General features: G+C 45.2%; 1 protein-coding gene across 1 annotated transcript in view; it reads left to right on the top strand.

Annotated features, from left to right (window-relative positions):
• GC (gamma-glutamyl carboxylase) overlaps positions 1 to 18,070 on the top strand; it is a 159,997-nt gene that overhangs the window by 114,773 nt on the left and 27,154 nt on the right. Inside the window, exons 10-13 of the mRNA XM_084601058.1 lie at positions 763 to 1,023; positions 2,600 to 2,754; positions 6,352 to 6,530; positions 7,680 to 7,810. Of these exons, the coding sequence (XP_084457184.1) occupies positions 763 to 1,023; positions 2,600 to 2,754; positions 6,352 to 6,530; positions 7,680 to 7,810 (726 nt within the window). The remainder of the gene's footprint in view (positions 1 to 762; positions 1,024 to 2,599; positions 2,755 to 6,351; positions 6,531 to 7,679; positions 7,811 to 18,070) is intronic.

Consider the following 18,070-nt stretch of genomic DNA (forward strand, 5'->3'; position numbering starts at 1 on the left):
ACTAGCGCCGCCTTGCGGTCGGATTCGCGTAACTGGCATGCGATCGCTTTATAATTCTCTCCGAGCTGCAATAGTAGAATGTTGAGCTAGTTGGTCAGACATGATGAAACACGCAGCAGAATAGATGACAAAACATACAAAGAAGAAGGTGTGAGGGTATAAATCATTTATTGTCAGTTCAGCACTGTCCTTGAGCGTGCGTGTGTGAGCGTGCCTCTTCTATGTTTTGTTATCTATTCAGCTGCGTGCTTCATCATCTCTGAGCTTACATCGCACGTCTGTTAGCTCAATCAATTCTTGTTCCTATACTGAACTCTGGCGAATTCACCACTGTGGGTATGTGCCAGATGCACAGAGGTGAGAAGAAGAAGATGAAGAAGACCTTGTCTGTTTTCGCTGGCTCTTGCATGTGTTCAGTAAACTTCGTCCCCTCAGCTCTACCTGCTTTCTGTGACGATATTATGCGCACGTACCGCCACTGGAATATAAGGTACCGTTCATATTTCTTTTACCTGTTGCCCCGCTACTCAGCCAAGGTGCTCACACCTACCATTTGCGGTTAATGCGGTATGGGCTTTGAATTTTTCTATTTGCATTCTGACTGCCCTTAAGGTCTAGAAGATTGTAGCCCTATTTTCAACGCTATAGCTCTGCCTGTAGCTAAGAATTTAATGCACATCTTCCTCCCCTGCACGGTAGGGTACTTTGGTTAAAGAGAGTGCCCCATGGTGACCGCTTCTTGTCATCTGCACGAACGCGCAGGGCACCGACTCACTGACGGGCAGTCGGTGGTCCGAGCTCCGGCTTCGCAGATGGAGGCTGACGACGGTGCTCCTCTGCCTGCACTTGACCCTGCAGCTTTTCCTGCCGTACTCGCACGGTCTCACCAAGGGTTACAATACGTGGACGCAGGGTAGCTACGGCTACTCCTGGGACATGATGGTGCACAAGTGGAGACCCGTTCACGTCAAGCTTCTCCTCTACGACAGAGCCACGCACAAGGCCCACTTTTTGGATCCAGAGGCGAGATACCGCAGAGCGGAGGGCATGCCGAGAAAAAGATAGCACCTAAAATAGAAACGAAAGATTGGGAATAGCAGAAAAGATACCAGGTCGTCACAAGTTTGCTGCAGAAATAGATCCATGCATCCAGAAAAGGCTGCGCAGAGATAAACCAAGGCGAATGAGATGTGAAACCACTCCGGCACTGAGCTTCCTTATGTGTCAGTACCGTGATTTAGATATGAATTACACGGCCAGCTACTTCTGATTATATACTTAGGAAGGGGCTAGGCTAATTGTTTATCCGGAATAATTTTTCTGCCTTGACAAGATTTCCTCCAGTGGCTCATGGGTGGGAGCCTCGCATTTCTGAACTCAACATTAATAACTTGTTTCTCCTTTAACGAATTTCAGGCTGAAATCACGCACTTGATGAAAGATAGTTTGAAACTGCATAGCAATTTCAAGTTATCGTTGTATAGTGAGAAATCAATGGCAGTGTAACGTCGCGACCCTCACTGACATCTGCTTGTATCGGACTATACATGTATGACTCTCATGAGTGCACGAAGGCGTAGTAATTAATAAAATTGAATTATTCGTTCCCCTCCACAAATATCTGAGAGACGTCAAGCCTGCATATCTTATTACAGAATAAAGGTCGAAGTTCGTGTTTAGCTGTACATTCGCAGTGCAGTCTTCCTTTTTTACAGCTCGGATATTATAGTTCCCATGAAGTGCGCCGATCTAACGACTGTTAAACCTTCATGGGAATCGACTAGTTTGCATAGAACATTGGAACTAAATGATCTGCAGATTGGACAAGTGAAGTGTAAGCAGGAGGTTTGATGAGAATGACGGTAGGAAACGGACACCATTAAGCACGGGCATTGTTGAGAGAAGCTAGCGGCAGTTGTGTGCTGCGGCGCGTCTAAATGCTGCCGTCTATTAGCCTCAAAGTGCACTGAGTGCGTCTAACACTCACGATTGCCTTCGAACAAGCAATTTTTTTTTTATCGCCTTCCAACACGTCGGCATCTGACAAACAGGAAAAGAAGGTTCCGCGTTATTCTACCGGCCCGCGCGCCTTTTTTTTTCACACGCCGTCCGGTCGGTCGTTTCACCTCGTGCGCCTCGAAAGAATATCTCTCAAAAGAAAACGGTCTCTGAAAGGAAATGGTCGCTTCATTGTATGGCCTTCCTTATTCTGCGCTAAAGACGTTATCTGCCTCGCAGCTATCCGCGCGTGTAGCGGTTCTGACTGGAAATGGCATCTCGGGCTGTAACGGCGCCAGACACACGTGAATGCCGTCCGAGCGGCATTAGCTCTGAATGAGGTGTGCGTAAATGCCCTTGATGGGTTGGCTAGCTCGTTTTCTCTTACTTGTAGCTGTTAACCACAACCTTGTGTCCTCTGCCCACCTCCTCTGCACGTTATTGTCCAACGTCCTTGTCGGCACACCACCGCTTCGCAAAAAAAAAAAAAAAGTGCTTGCTTGTTTTATAATTAAGATGCTCTACCTTTCGAGAGCCACCAATGAGCCGTTGCGTCGCTAATCAAGAAAATGTTCATAACGGTGTAACTTTCCTACCGCAGAAGTTCACGACTTCAAGGCGTTGGCACCACCAGGCGGATATGGTCGTCCAGTTCGCACAGTGCATCCGCGACAGGATGCAGGAGGAACTGGGCATGCAGGAAGTGGAGATATACGTTGATGTCTGGATGTCGCTCAATGGACGCTTCGCGCAGAGGTGCGCGTTGCCTTTTCCTTTGTGTGTGTGTGTGTGTGTGTGTGTGTGTGTGTGTGTGTGTGTGTGTGTGTGTGTGTGTGTGTGTGTGTGTGTGTGTGTGTGTGTGTGTGTGTGTGTGTGTGTGTGTGTGTGTGTGTGTGTGTGTGTGTGTGTGTGTGTGTGTGTGTGTGTGTGTGTGTGTGTGGCTCTCGCAGAATGAATCAAGGTTAGTGACATCATTATTACGTTAAAATTGCAACTGCAGAAACTTACCTCGGTCTCACTGTTTACATCTAGTGCATTGACATGAATCGCAATAATCCTTAGTATAAATGAATGAATCGATGGCCAATGGAAGTGGATGACGAGCCGGGGATATGCGGGCAGGATATACCTCCACAGGCATATGTTAAACTCTGTCATTTATCTTTCAGAAATCAGAAGGGCGCCACACAATAAAAATACTCTGTGGTTTGGGCTAGCCACTGTCAGATCCACCTTTCTGGGTCGCTAAGTGATGCAAGAACGTGCAACAAAGATTTGAGAGAGTGAGTGAATAAACTTTATTGAATTAAGACAAATTTAGTGTGGTTTGGTTTTGAGGTTTAACATCCCAAAGCGACTTAGGCTGTGAAACGCCGTAGTGGTGGGCTCCGGAAATTTCGACTACCTGAAGTTCTTTAACGTGCGGTGACATCGCACAGCACACGGGTGCCTAGATTTTCGACAGCACGGAAAAGCTACCGCTGAGGCTGGGACTCGATCCCGGCAACAGAAAGAGCTCTGAATGTAATGTATTGTGATAAATACCGATAATCCAAGTGTTTTTAGGCAGTTTGTCAAAAATTACATCAGGTTTAGAGAAGAGCAGACATACGGTAGATAGCGCAAATTGTGCATTTCCGTTGTACTTGCTTAGTTTCGCGACAGAGTAGGCTGCTGTAATGAACTTTCTTTATATCGACAAAACTTTGAGGACAGCTGCGGCGTTAATAGTGCTTTTAATGTTCCATTTTCCTGGGGACACCACCTCCTATATTGAGGCAACAACTCTGTAATATTGCGAGACACCGTCATGAACATATTGGTGAGAATGGTCAAACCTTAACATGCGTAGCGAAATACTTTCAAAGTTTTTTTTTTTTCTGCGCTAGCACCGACTGGTTAAGACTGTCATAGAAAAGAAATGCAATGGTGTCCTAACGAAGATGCAATTGCATACTATTGTAATATATTTTGATGAAAATGTCCATCGAAATGGTGTAATCTTCCGTTGCGTAGCCAATTACGACTTTAAAAGTTAGTCCTTGGCTTACACTGGGTAGCTAAAACCATAAGAAAAAATCAATCGGGTGTGTTTCTGACGGCATACAGCAGAGGGCTGCAAAAGAAGTCCCGAGAAAAGATTTACGCATGAAGTGAAAGTTGCGATGCATTCTTACAATATGCTAAAGAATTGCGTTCGTAAATACTTTCCCGTAGAAAGAAAGAACTCCGTGAGGACACAAAGCACGGGGGCGATGGAAAGAAGCGGGTTTATTTATGCGGCGCGATGCTTGTGTACCGCGGAGCCCAGCGCGAACAAAAACAGGGAGATACAAAAATGGCTGTTTGCTCTTCCCCTCCCGCGTTGCAAACATGAAAGCCTTTGCGCACACAAGCACAAATAGAGACATCGAAAAGTTATAGCATCCGCTTTGAGAAACGCTCTTTGGGCCTCAGTTTTCGCTGTCCTGCGGTCAGGCTGATTCCCCGGGCCACTTTCTCAATGAACGTCAAACTTGATGTTTAGTGCATTGCCTCTAGGCTCACCTTTGACTGAGCTCCACTGCCGGCCGGACAAGGCATTCAAGTGTATGCATTTGTACTATTTTTTTTTTTCGATCTGATTTTTGTCACCATATCATCAGTTGCCTCGGATATATTTGCGAAGTCTCACCGTAAAAAGAAAAATACAAAAAGTAGGAACTCGTAGGTCTTGTGCCACGCTTCTTTTGTGGCTTATATAAACAATGTATCCACTGGCACATCTTTATATGGTCCAAAAATGTGTCGAAATTCGTGACGGGTCTCCTATCCCCCTTGTCATTTCGCTCAAAGAGCTTTTCTTCGAAAGTTGTACACGCGATCCACGGCCAGGAAACAAATGAATCGATTTCTTTCGAGCGAGTGACAGAAAAATATAAAAGTTAGATCAGGAGTGCCGGCTGGACCTACTGGGGATATGAAATGGGGTTACGCCCCATCGAAATACTTATGTTCAAAAATTTTCCAAGCACTTTCCTGGTATCGCAGAGAACCGACGAGGTCGTCATTACGTAAAAAAAAAAAAAAAAAAAAAAAATATGAGAGCCACTTAAACTCCGCCTTTGAGGGTATTACGCGATATTTTAGACTACCGGCCCATATATTATAAAGCCCCGCTTTAACCAAGCCGTATGAACGTGCCTGCGGCCTATCTAACTTGAATGCAACGGTCCCGGCAGGCTGATTCTGATATCACCCTCTGATATATATGAAAGGAGAGGCTGGTAGCTCCTGCTTAAACGTAATGTCAAGCAACGCTACGTCCAGTTAGTGCTTGGCCATGTCAGCTGCCAGCTACCGGCTGCCTTCGCATTGCTCGTGATCTTTCGCTCAAAAAGCCAACGCTGACGAAAGCCGCCGACGCCGGGATATTTACATATGTTCCCAATGGCCAGAACCCTGGCTTTTGCCCCCATCCGACTTTTATCTCCTGCGCTCCTAATGTTTGTAAGCGCGGTACTTGTTTTTATTTTTTAAAAAGGCTACGTAAGCCGCCGCCTAACCACCGCCGTATAACCTGGTATAACTGACTGAGGAAAGCTGTATCGTACTGACCATGTTCCTTTACATTCCGCGTGATTAAAATATATATATAAGCTTTCGTCGTGTTAATTCGCTTTTCTTGCCGAATTTCTTCGTGTTTTCGGTAAGTTGCACTGATAACTTCTCACGATAACCACAACCACGTTCCCTGACGCTGTTCTCTTGCGAATTGTCACTTTTGATTGAAATCCCTATGCTGTGTTGTGAGCGAAAAATCTCGAGCATACTTCTTGCAGATAGTTTATATATTTGCTGGTGACATAGCCTGGCACTGAATGGCCAGCGGGTTGTGTAGTACCACTAGACTGCATGATTTGACTGATTTGGTAGGAGATCTTTACGGCGGAGGAGGACATGGAAATCGAACCAGGGACCCCCGAATCCCTAGTTAGACAGTCTACCCCTATAGGCCACGCAGGCACGTCCGTGGATCGGTGTGCGAATGTATTTTAATAAGCATGTGTGAGACAACAGAGGCACAAATGAAAGGATTGGCGATTAAAGCGAGAAGCAAGATGCGCGTACGCAAATGGGATTCACAAGGGAAGCCAGAGACAAGAGCCAATAACGCCGACGCGTCATACACTTAAAGGCAAAGTTTAAGTGTATCCCCCCCCCCCCCCCCCTCACTTTTTTTTATTGCTCCATAATGGCTGCCCACAGCGCAGTCCTATTGTCACGGCACGTCACTCTGGTTTCGGGAATGCCCGTCGCTGCAAGCGTTCATGTATGGCGTTCTGATGGCGTATTTTTCGGTCTTGAACTCAGGATGTACGACCCCACGGTAAACATCTTGGGACAGCCGTGGTCGCCATTTGCTGAAGTGCCGTGGGTGCTGCCCGTGCTCAATAACTTTGGTGAATGGAGGGAAAGCTTCAAGAAGGTTCGCGGCCAAGTTCAAGCAGCCTCCACATTGGCGGATGTTGAGTTCATCGCCGACTTTCCAGGTGGGTTTCAACTCTTGAGGTGCGCCTTTCTCTTCTCGACGCTACTGTGGTATAGAGATCATTTGTAAAAAGTTGGCCGGCCAGTGCGCCATGGGAAAGTAGGTTGACGTGGCCGCCCTCATATATGTCCCCCAAAAGATTTGTTTCATTGAATTATTTCTTTTGCAGTGCGTCAGTACAGTGCTATCAAAACCATAGATCATACCTTGACTGAACCTTTTATAGTGGTTATCTTCCCTATCTCTTCTCTTTCGTTCGCTTTATGTCACTTATTTCGTGTCGGATGGGACCTTTCTCCTCGTCAACCACCAATGTACACCTCTCCTATTTACTCTCATTCCTCCTCCTCCTACGGGATGCGTACATGTCAGGTTACAGTGTTGCAAGTAGATTACCCCCTTTGTTTTGCATTCCAGAAAAACAATCCATCTTCAACAACTGATTGAGTAATAGAAAAAAGGAGGGAGTAAACTTGCTGCCTTGAGCCATTCAACTTCGCGGCGTTAGTTCAAATACAAATATCAGTGAGGGTATTATAGGGGCTTGGTGATGCTATCGTCTTTTCTTCTTCGGCTACTTCCATACGTGCAAGTTTTATTTATTTTCAGTCAATACTGACTTTGCTTCTACCTTGAACGTGTTCACTTCGGCTCATAATTCGACACACCGAAATCCCTTAGCTAGAACTGCCATTCGATTCAGCTACTTCCGCGAGTGTAGCGGTGACTATGGACGTAGTTGAACAAACTGCGTCATTTTTTAAACGTTTAGAAAAGTCTGCATGCCCCAGCTCTACCTGTTTATAGGAAAAGCTCTGTACTGGTGACCAAGTCCCCGTATTTTTCGCAACGTTTTTAGTTACCCGGTTCCCAAATGTAGCCGCTAATTATAGCATCAGAAACAAAGCGAATTCATAAGAACACATCTGCTGGAAATTGTTAACTAGCGAAATTGTGCAAATAGAGACAGGGACAATTTAAAGAACCGGACAGGCCTGCCTTTACTTAATCCATGCGTAAAAGCTTTCTTCCGTGCAGACGTGGCATGGTTCAGTAAATCCTAATAACTACAGACCACACACTGGCGGTACTGTACGCATGTCATCAGGAGAGATATCGGTTCCTACAGACGCGTTCATTAACATTGCAGGATTTTCGCTCGTCAACTATTTGGACACGAGTATCGACAACGCATCACTGGAAGTCCTCAGGGGAACCGTGGCCGTGTCGTTTCCATCTACCAAGTATACCCGGATCATGAAGGCAGGCGAGAGCATCAAAGTGAGATTTCTTGGCGTCGGCAACTAGCCAGCGTTTTTAGTCATTTTATCTGCTTTGACTGCACATCTCCGAACAGTGATTTAAGCGAATACTTGCAGCCAGCAGTTGTAGTGAGACCTGTTGCATGGGTGTTTGTAAAGAGCTTAGCTGAGTTTAGTTTCGTGGACTAAGAGGAAATTTCTGAATGTGCCGACCAGCTGCATGCCTCGTACAGTAATCTTCTGTCTTCACATTTTGAAATAGCACTTACAAGATTTATCAGCGAGCAAAAGTTTCTTGTTCACCCTCCCCCCCCTCTTCAAAAGAAACGCAAATATGCCCTCGCATGATAGTACCGTTAGTGAATCAAGAGCGCGTATACATCATTGCTTCATTTCATCCCCACCGAAATGCGGCCACCGAGGTCAGCATTCTATCCAGGGTCCTGGCACTCAGCATGGGAGCGCGATAGCTGCAAGCCACCAACAGCGTTTCCTTTTTTTTTTCTTTTTATTTGCAGCTGGTAGATGTCACGAGCACATTGGTAGGCGTGTTTATTGATTGGAAAAGCAGGGGGGTCGGCCTTAAATTTGAGCATCTGGCCTGATACTCTGTAATGCGGAAGGGGACGAAGAAAAGAGAGGATCGTGATGGATGGCGATGCGGTGGGAAGAGGCGTGAACATATACTGAGGCACGATGACTTTATTACACGCGCGAGTAGAGTCCCGTATCGCTCATGAAGCGGAAAAGAGCCCGCATTGCCTGTACAGCTATCCGTTTCTCCCGCCAAACGACAGTGGGGAATCATTCGAGAAAGCTAGGCCTGTTGTCAAAACGCTTCAAGGATGTTGGCTAGCGTTATCATTTCGCGCACATGCACGGGGCAAACCTCTGTTACTTGCTGCACAGCTGCCGCAGAGCCAGAAAGTCAGGAGCAAGAATAGCTTGATGTCTGCTGTGTCGTAATATTGGCAAGTGTCTGGGAATGGAGCCACCATTACAGCCGAGCAGCAAACGGCAAGCACGTACATGTAGGTATGTAGTGACGTTAAACGGGAAAAAAATACGAAACTAAAGTAAAGTAAACAATCGAGGACAGAAACATCGCTCGTTAAGATAAATTTAGGCAATTTTTTATGAATAACATTATGCATGGGCCCCATACCAAACGTTGGTTGGTTGGTTTGTGGGGTTTAACGTCCCAAAGCAACTCAGGCTATGAGAGACGCCGTAGTGGAGGACTCCGGAAATTTCGACTACCTGGTGTTTTTTAACGTGCACTGACATCGCACAGAATACGGGCGCCTTGCTCTTCGCCTCCACCGAAAAGCGGCCGCCGAGGCAGGGATTCGATCCCGCGTCCTTGGGACTTTAAACGTCCCAAGGACGTCCATACCATAAGCTGCAATATGGGGAGCAAAGAGAAAACAACAGTTCCCTGGTTTCGAGCCTCGTCTTGGGACAGTATATCTAACAGTAGTAGCTTCAGCATCCGCGACCCCCTGCCTTCACGACACATCCCACGAGCCAGAGGCCACTGTCATCTTATGATTACGACCACTCGTGCCGTATATTTATCCTCAGTGAACAGCGCGACGAGGCGACCCTCCGTTCGATCTAAGGGGAATCATGGCGTCCAGTAGTGGTGCCAGTGGTGTCGTCATCGAATGGCCTGGTGTGGCAGAAAAAAACTATTGTATAAGCTATTATAGCAGTGTTGCAATAAATTACGACGCCACGAACTGAGCAAAAACTAAGCGCATCTTGCAGCTGACACCGTAAAATACGAAACTGCGAATATTCTGTTGCTGGAGGCTGCGACGTTCACAGGCCACTCAAGAAACAAACAGTCCTTACAGTGCCTCCAGTCCTTACGATGCGTTTTTCGCCGGGGTACGCTGGAAAAGCCGGACGGACTGATCCGAGATCCCAGGATGTGTGGCTGTAGCAGTAGCCACACATGTAGCCAAATCGAAGTTCATACGAAGTGTGCAACAGTGCAAGGCTGGACGTACTACGTGCAGTATGAAATCACGAAGGATATTTCAGTGGCAATAATAGTGCCTAGAATGGGTGGTAGACTACGTGATGGCATAATGTTAGGTTTACGTGAGTTGGACCGCGGCAGGGTCGCAAGCAGGACCAGAGCGCAAGCGCATGTAATCGCGCTGTTGACGGCCAGCCCGGAGCCCGCATGCCCGCTCATTTGGTCCTCGTTATCCTGTGCATTATCGTCTACGACGGTAGTTCCTCACTTCCATCTGTGATGAGATGCGTCACGTAACCGCCGGCGTGTCTCTAGCCCAAGCATCGCGTCATTCGTGTTGCTGTACGACTGGAGGTGTAGGCGCCGGTTTGTGCTTTCCGTGGTGTTCGGACTACGTCCTACGAGAGTGCTGTGTGAGACTACGAGAGTGCTGTGATGACGTACGTGATGAGTGCGCCGATGTTGACGGACATCAGCGTGTCCATTTATGATCGCCGATGTTCCACATGCATGTCAGTGTTCATTAGGTGCAGTGGTAAGTCCAAAAAACTTCGAGTAAAAAGATTCACACGCGCTGTGCAAGTCAGACGACAATAAGTCATCGGCAATTTGTTATCATGAGTACACTACAAAGCTCAAAACTCGGAAAATGTGATATTTCTACAAAGTACACGCGTATTGTTTACATATTTGTGCGTTTTGAAGCTTCGAAAAAAAAAATTAAATTGCAATAACCTGGCCTTGCACAAGGTTGTTGGGAAATGCACATGATACAGTTTTCGCATTTTGGAGGGGGCAGAAAAATAAGTGCCCAGACCACATTGCCGAGATGCGCATTACTACAGGTGAAATGGTTCAGGCTTCTGTAAAATATTAGCTGCCTGGCACAGCACGTTCCTAAATGTTCAGGCTTTGTACTTTTGTTGAAGGCCACTTTACCATTAATAAAGAAACGAATGTTCTTTATGTGTTAATGACTAGGGCTTTTTCAATGTATTATGTTCTTTTTTGTTAGTTTTTGCTTAGTTTCTTTTGCATTTTCATGCTAGACAAACACAAATGATACACTTTAAGCTTGTCAGTTTAAAACTAAACATGAATATCTGACATGCATGTGATAGCTTTAATGCTGAAAAGGTTGACGTGTATAGCATGTATGTACACGCTGTGACATCTCAGCGGCGCATTTGACTACTTACCCCAAGGTCTTGATATTTATCCCATTGATGGCAGCCGCACTTTGGTGGAGGCGAAATGCAACACATCTGTTTCCTGCGAGATGTCAACACAAAGTACAAAGCCCAGGCAGTCAAATTAATCTGGAGCTCTCCCCTACAGTATTATTCATAGTTACATATGTCGCTTTAAAATGTGAAAACCTACATGCCACTGGTAGGATGTGTTTTTTTTTTTAATTTTTAACCTCTAATCTATGTTATGCAACATTTGGCTAATTGCAGTTCTCAAACAGTTGTTGTAGATGAACCGGAGCAGTTGTTGGCATGGTTTCCTGCTTGGATTAATTTACTAATTGCAGTTCTTTGAAACTTTCCTCAATGCCGGACAGTTAAAATAGCGGGCAGTTGAATTAGAGGTATGATGTGGATCATGCATTTCAGTTCTGACAAATGGAACGTAATGGCCCTCTCCATACATGCACAGGTGCCCTTAGATAAATACATAATCGAGTGTGTGATTGTGACACATATCAAGAGTCTACAGAAGGCCATGTGGAGCCAGTGTGATATTCTTCATGAAGGCTAAAATAAAATTGTGCAACAGCTGCTGTCCCATGCAGAAAATTTGTTCATTTTGTGCATGATTAACTGACCATGAATAGCATCTTAATCAGAGTACCAATGCGATATATAATATCCGGTTTAGCATCTCAAAACACATACGGCTATGAGGGATGCAACAGTTGAGGGCTCTGGTATACTTTTGACCAACAGAGGTTCTTTTACATGTACTGACACCGCACGGTGCATAACAGCCTATTGTTTTGCCTGTATTGAAATGCTTCTGCTGTGGCTGGAATAAAATCTGCATCCATGGGTTCAGCAGCCAAGCACTGTAACTACTGAGCCAACACAACAGGATTAAGTAACAAAATGCATGCCATTACATTTCCTTCTAGCCTGTTGTTTCCTTCACAGAACTAATGTATGCAAGAAAAAGTGAATAACAAAAAAAAAAAATGTTTTATTGCACATTATATTCACATTCCAGTATACATTCTCTAGGAAGAAATTTCTCATAATGTTTGCATAAATACCGTGAACATTTTACAAAAACAAAACAATGCACTTACTGCACTCCAGTTGTTAATGCGCAAGGTTGCATCTGTGCTACTACACTGCACTTCTCACACACACAAAAAAAACCACAAGCCCATCTGCTTTGGCCAATCACTTGATGAAACTAACAGAGACAGATGTCGCACACCGCAGACTGTTCGTCTCATATCTCTGCATTCGTTGCATTTCTATTTCATTTTACACTTAGCTTCAACTGTTGCCAGCATTACTAGTCACCTACCTTTAGTGAAATATTTTTTTACGCCATTCAGATCAGCATTCTCGATAACGATGGTCTCGGGCATTCTTGATGCTATCATTTCCACATCTTCCTCACCTGGAAGAATGAAGAAAATGACAAGCCTTGAGCGGACAACAAATTAGGGAGGCACCTAATCTCCACCTGTAAGGGTATGATGCCTCAGCGTTAATGGCTCTTGTCTGCGGATCCCACTGTGGATTCCCGTTAATTTACATGCCCCTGGTTACAAACCTAATCACTAATTCCTTTATTCATGTCTCTGTTATCTCACACATACTCATTAGCATACAGTCGTAGGCTACCCTGTTATGAGATAGACAATCTAGGATAGACCTCTGTAAGCCTCGTGTTAACCTAACTGTACGAACATGCCTCCATGGTCTAGGAGTAACTTTTCTTGGGACCATCTGTTAATCATGCTGGCTAACATGCATGAAAAAGAAATTATCGCACAAACATTGGTGGAAATGGTCAAGTGGTACACTGCAGGTTCTGAAATGTATACCTATATGCATGCAAGGGCGGCATCATCACATAATATGATCAAGAGTTCTGTCAGTGCCTGCAGTTACATGGCACTTCAATGCCCATTAAAGGACCACCTCAGACAATGGCTGTTGTTACCACACGACCTGTTCTAACAGTGGGCTGACACCATTCCACTGAGCGTTGGACATATATATGCATACTTTAGATAGCGCATGATTGTGGGACTCATTTATTTCTATGGCTTCCAACAGAAAGGTGATGAAAAGAAATAACCAGGATACCTTGCCACAACGCTAAATTACAGAAGGTGAATATGCTGCATAAAGATGCCAAAAAGCTTGTACAAAGAAAATTGAGAGTGAAATGGCAGGCTTTTTGAAACATTGAAATAAACAGCAAATTACACTTTGCAAAACCTGTCATCGAGGAATGGAAATCTTGAAGTCATCAAAAACCCATCATGGATTACATTTTAGGTCTTCACAAAAGACACCCATACCTGACATTCACATTCACATCCACACCTGACATACTTCATACTTATGAAAGAGGACAAACCAATATGCAAGGAGTGTGGATGTGAACTATAACAACAAACCATATCTTACATGTGTGCCAGACTCACGAAAATAAGAGTAAAATATTTTGTACAATTTTACAACAGATCCCTGTCCATCCCAGTATGATCCTAGGAGAGACTTCAATAGTCCGAATTCCTTGCATTTTTGGTTTCCTAAGAAGCAATGTTCCTAAGCATGCTACATCATAAAGAACACTTTAGTCATTACACACAAAATAAATACATCAAACCTTGTTCTTGGTGCATGGCAGCATTAGTTGCTTATGCACCATAAAAATCAAAACAACGCTGTAAGGCATGCTTTTGTTAGCTGCTCGCGGCGCCGCAGCTGACGGGATGAAAAGTAGGGCTAGCCCCCTTAAAAATACATGCCACTGAAATATTCCAAACCAGTTTTCTCATTTCGCGGGACACCTATGATGTCGTTATTCGGTGCAAAGCAACTATGAACATCCTAGAGCAGATCGTGAAAATATGAAATCTCATTACCGAGGCGAAGTATCTTTAAAACGCCGCGAAACGTATGGCGGTGCGAGTTGAGAGGGCGACCCATAGAAACACATGTAAACACAACTTACCGCAACAGTTTTCTCATTTCGTAGAGCACCAGAAGTGGTGGCCGGTCGTTAAACATTGGCCAGCGCTTTGAAGAAATATGTGACAAAGTATGACGCGTCACTGCGGAGGCAATCTATTTTTACAACTCCTCGAATAATCTGTGTTGTGAATCCGGACACCCCCAAAAGGCAAGCTGGGTGTAGCGAATCGCACTGTTTTGTTTACAGTCTGATATGCTGCCACAAGGGGTAAATTGGCTTTATAATACCGTCGCTCAAGTGATAAATTCTAGACAGAATCACATTTAAAAGCAGTTGTCAAACTCCATACGGCAATATGGACCGAAAGAGAGTTGCGCATTGCAGCAGACGACAGCGCAGCTGGCGATGCCTCCAGCTCCGGGGCGTCTGCTAGTGACGGCGCCGGTGATGCATGGTCGTCTGCAACTGTGCGCGGTCAGTTTATCGTGCTGTGAACAGTCCTGTAAGTCGTCGTACTTGAAGTACATGCAAGGTAATGCAGTGCGCACTGCAGCAATAGAGAGTTTTAGTACTGCGTACGTAAGCACACGCAGAACCCTTGCGTACGTAGGCGGCCTGCGTGCTGCTTACTGCGCATGCGTCATACGCATCACGATTGTTGCGTACTGCGTATACGTTGCTCGCGTACGCAGAAATCCCTACCTCTGCGTGCGTTCGCTGAACCGTCTGCGTGTTGTTCTCGCGTATGCGTATGAGAAAGCTCGACAGACACGTTTGGCTATATGGCCGCGCATGATAAGCAGCAAACACGCATCGCGTGTTCGTTTCTTTTTCATTGCAAGCGATTTGACGCTTCGCAAGAAGTAAAATCTTCTAGTTCATTTGTTGCTCCGCAGTAGAGGGCGCGGATTGCTTTATGCGACGCACAAATTGTTTTCTATGAATGCGCTGCGCGAACGCTCGAACTTCTAGCTGGTGTACTTCGTCGCCAGGATCTCTAAAACTTGAAGCAGTAAGTACCAAGTTTCCCGTGGGCTTTACACCTATAGACAAACGCCGTATTAACAAACAAATGGAGCGCTCGCGACCCCGCCGCTGACTGGGGGTGAAATATATAGGCTTACCACCTATGCGAATATGTGGAAGCGAAAGATTTCAAAGCCATTTTATGTCTTCACGGGGGCACCTATGATTTTGTTTTTGGTATAGAGCAACTACAAACATCCTAGAACAGACTGTGAAAATATGAAATGCCATTTCATAGGCGGAGTATCTATATAACGCTGCGTGACTTATAGGGGTACGAGCTGGTAGGGCCCTTAGAAAACATGTAAACACAACTTACCGCAGTATCTTTCTTGTTTAGCACAGTACCAATGGAAGCTGCTTATCATTAAATGTTGGCGAGTATACTTTGAATAAATGTATGACAAAGTATGCTGAGTCATTCCGCGGGTAATCTATTTATAAACGCCGCTAAAATATGTGTTGTGAAGCCGTACCGCATACACGCTCGCTATGCGCTGGGTGCTTCTCCCAATCGCGGAAGCTTCTCGTATACAGCTGCCGTATGTACTAAATTTTCTTGATACCTTTCATTCAAAGTAAGCAGCCCATAGACAAAACTACATTAAAAAGGCATTTTTAAACTTCGGAAGGGAACGGTCCATTGTAGAAGACGGCGGCGCAGCCGACGCTATATTCGATCGCAGACGACGTCGGCGACCGCGAACGACATTCGTGTGGGCAGACGGACTGTTGGTCGTCTGCTGTTGTGCACGGCTCGTTTTTCGTGCCGAGCGATGACTGCTTTTAGCTTAAAAGCTTGTATCATTTGAGCGGCCACCTTTCGGAAGAGCAGACAGCTAAATTTCATGCGTATGTAGGTTTTTACAACGCAGATTCATCGAGGCGCGGTAAATATTGTTTGGCCCCAACAAAGCCGTAGCATATTTTGTCATACTTTTTCTTCAAAACATTCGCTAACTTTAAACTATCTGCCGTGTTCATTGGGGCTGGCCTAAACCGGAAAATTATTTTGGTAAGTTTTCTTTGCCTATGGGCCACGGTGTCGACTTTTACGGCATACGTTTCGTGGCATTTTAAATATACTCCGCCTCTCTAATGAGACTTCGTATAGTTTCGCAGTGTATTCTCCGAGGTTCATAGTTACTTTGCACTGAATAATGACATCATAGGCGCACTGTTAACTCGGAAAACTGCTTTGGCGTGACATTGTTTCTATTGGAAAAACGGTTTGCTTCTTGGGATTTAAATTTGCACGGGGTTGTATTGTTAATTTTCGTTTTCTACTACGTTTGCTGGGGGGTAGTGCTCCGATTCGGTTAAAGTTATTAATTATATCCTCTGTAACAACGACGGACCAAATCAGCACCTTTGCGGCATGGGTTCCATCTCTCGCCTGTCGGAAAAACAAAAAAGCCAGAGTTCCTGCGCTGCAAAATTCAGTTTTTGAATGGCTGCGAAATGGCACTGCACAGGCCACCGCGCTTGCCGCGTTAGCTTTCAGACCCCTGCGTACGTATACGCTTCCGCCCTACTAAAAGTCTTTCTGTGGCATGTACGCGACCGTGGCGTAGCGTTCCGCAAAGTACGTGGGCTGTGCGTACGTAGCGCTCACTACGCAGTACTAAAACTCTCTAATGTTGGACTACGTAAAACACTTCTCGGAATCGGATAAATAGCGCTGCAATGAAAAGCTGTACATTGACGGCGTTGTGCACCCGGACCCCTGAAACACACTGTGAAGTCCTCCGTACTGACGCGGGCGCTCTGCCACCAGTGGGAAAGGCAAACATTCTGGTGTATTTGATTTTTTCTCTGAGTCGCTCACTGCAGAGACCGTCCGCATACAATTATTTTGAATCAGGTGGGTGCGTGCAAGTTCATCAACGGGCATATATGATAGTTGCCTATTTTTCTTCTTTAATTTTCTTTTTTCCCCGTGGTATCGATATATGGTTCTCATATATCATTCTGCGCTTTCTGTGTGGTTTCCTCGTTCCCCCCCCCCCCCCCCCCCCTTTTTTTTTTCTTCTTTCTGTACGGCGCAGACCAGGCAGCACGTGCACGGATGTAGAAATATAAAGCCTCTCAAAATGTTTGCTTATGACGTGCTTATCAGATGCATGTATCGCGACGTAAACACACGTATTCGCTAATACTTACCGTCTCTACTTAGAGCCATGAAAGATGTTTTCAGGAAGGAATGACTTCGTGCCCGTTATTTTGCGTTTTATTCTTCTCAATTTACAAAATGAACCATGACCCGACGGCATCATTACACAGCCCGTCACCAGCACTTGGAATGGTTTTTTTTTTTTTTACTTCCGCCATACAACATGATGTTGAGGCGTAGCTTAAAACGTTCACAAAAAAAAAAAAAAAAAAAAAAAAAGCGACTGGCCGACTCGCCTCCTAGACGTGTGTGTTCGTCTGGAAATGCGCCGCACATATTTATTGATAAATATGTTTTATATAGATGTCAGGCGTGAAATTGCATATATATATATATTCATGGTCTTAAAGTAATCCACCAGCTCTTAATAAACGACTGCTTTCGTAGGCGCAAAGTCAGCTTCTTTGCGAACCGTTACATGTATGTTGTTTGGGCCGCGCTACCGCAATGCATTTCCAACTCAGATTTTATACAACCAGGGGTTTTAAAAGTAGATTGCCTCCTCAAAGACGCAGCATACTTTGTCACACACTTCTTAAAAGCGTGGGCCAATGTTTAACGATCGGCCAATGGAAAACTAGCTGCTCACAAACTATATGAGATACAGCGGCGGTAGGATATCTTGGGTTAGATCGCTTTTATTGATTTTTGCAAACTTCGCACTGAAATACAAAGACCGAGGTACATGGAAAACGACGCCTTGCACACGTTAGTATAATGACAGTGGTCTAAGCTTCCGACGCGTGTATACGCATACCACTCTAGCACCGTTTTTGCCTGTGCTTTGAATGAGAATCTAAAAATATAAAGGGTGCATATCATATATTTGCTCTTTTTACCAATCAGGAATTAGCATAATATTTCTTACGAATTTCCACGTATTGCGGACGGGTCCCCTGGCTCTGAACGGCGAGATGCGTATGCAC

Source organism: Amblyomma maculatum, chromosome 1, assembly GCF_055883805.1.
Source record: "Amblyomma maculatum isolate TAMU_Amacu chromosome 1, ASM5588380v1, whole genome shotgun sequence".
Lineage (NCBI taxonomy): Eukaryota > Metazoa > Arthropoda > Arachnida > Ixodida > Ixodidae > Amblyomma > Amblyomma maculatum.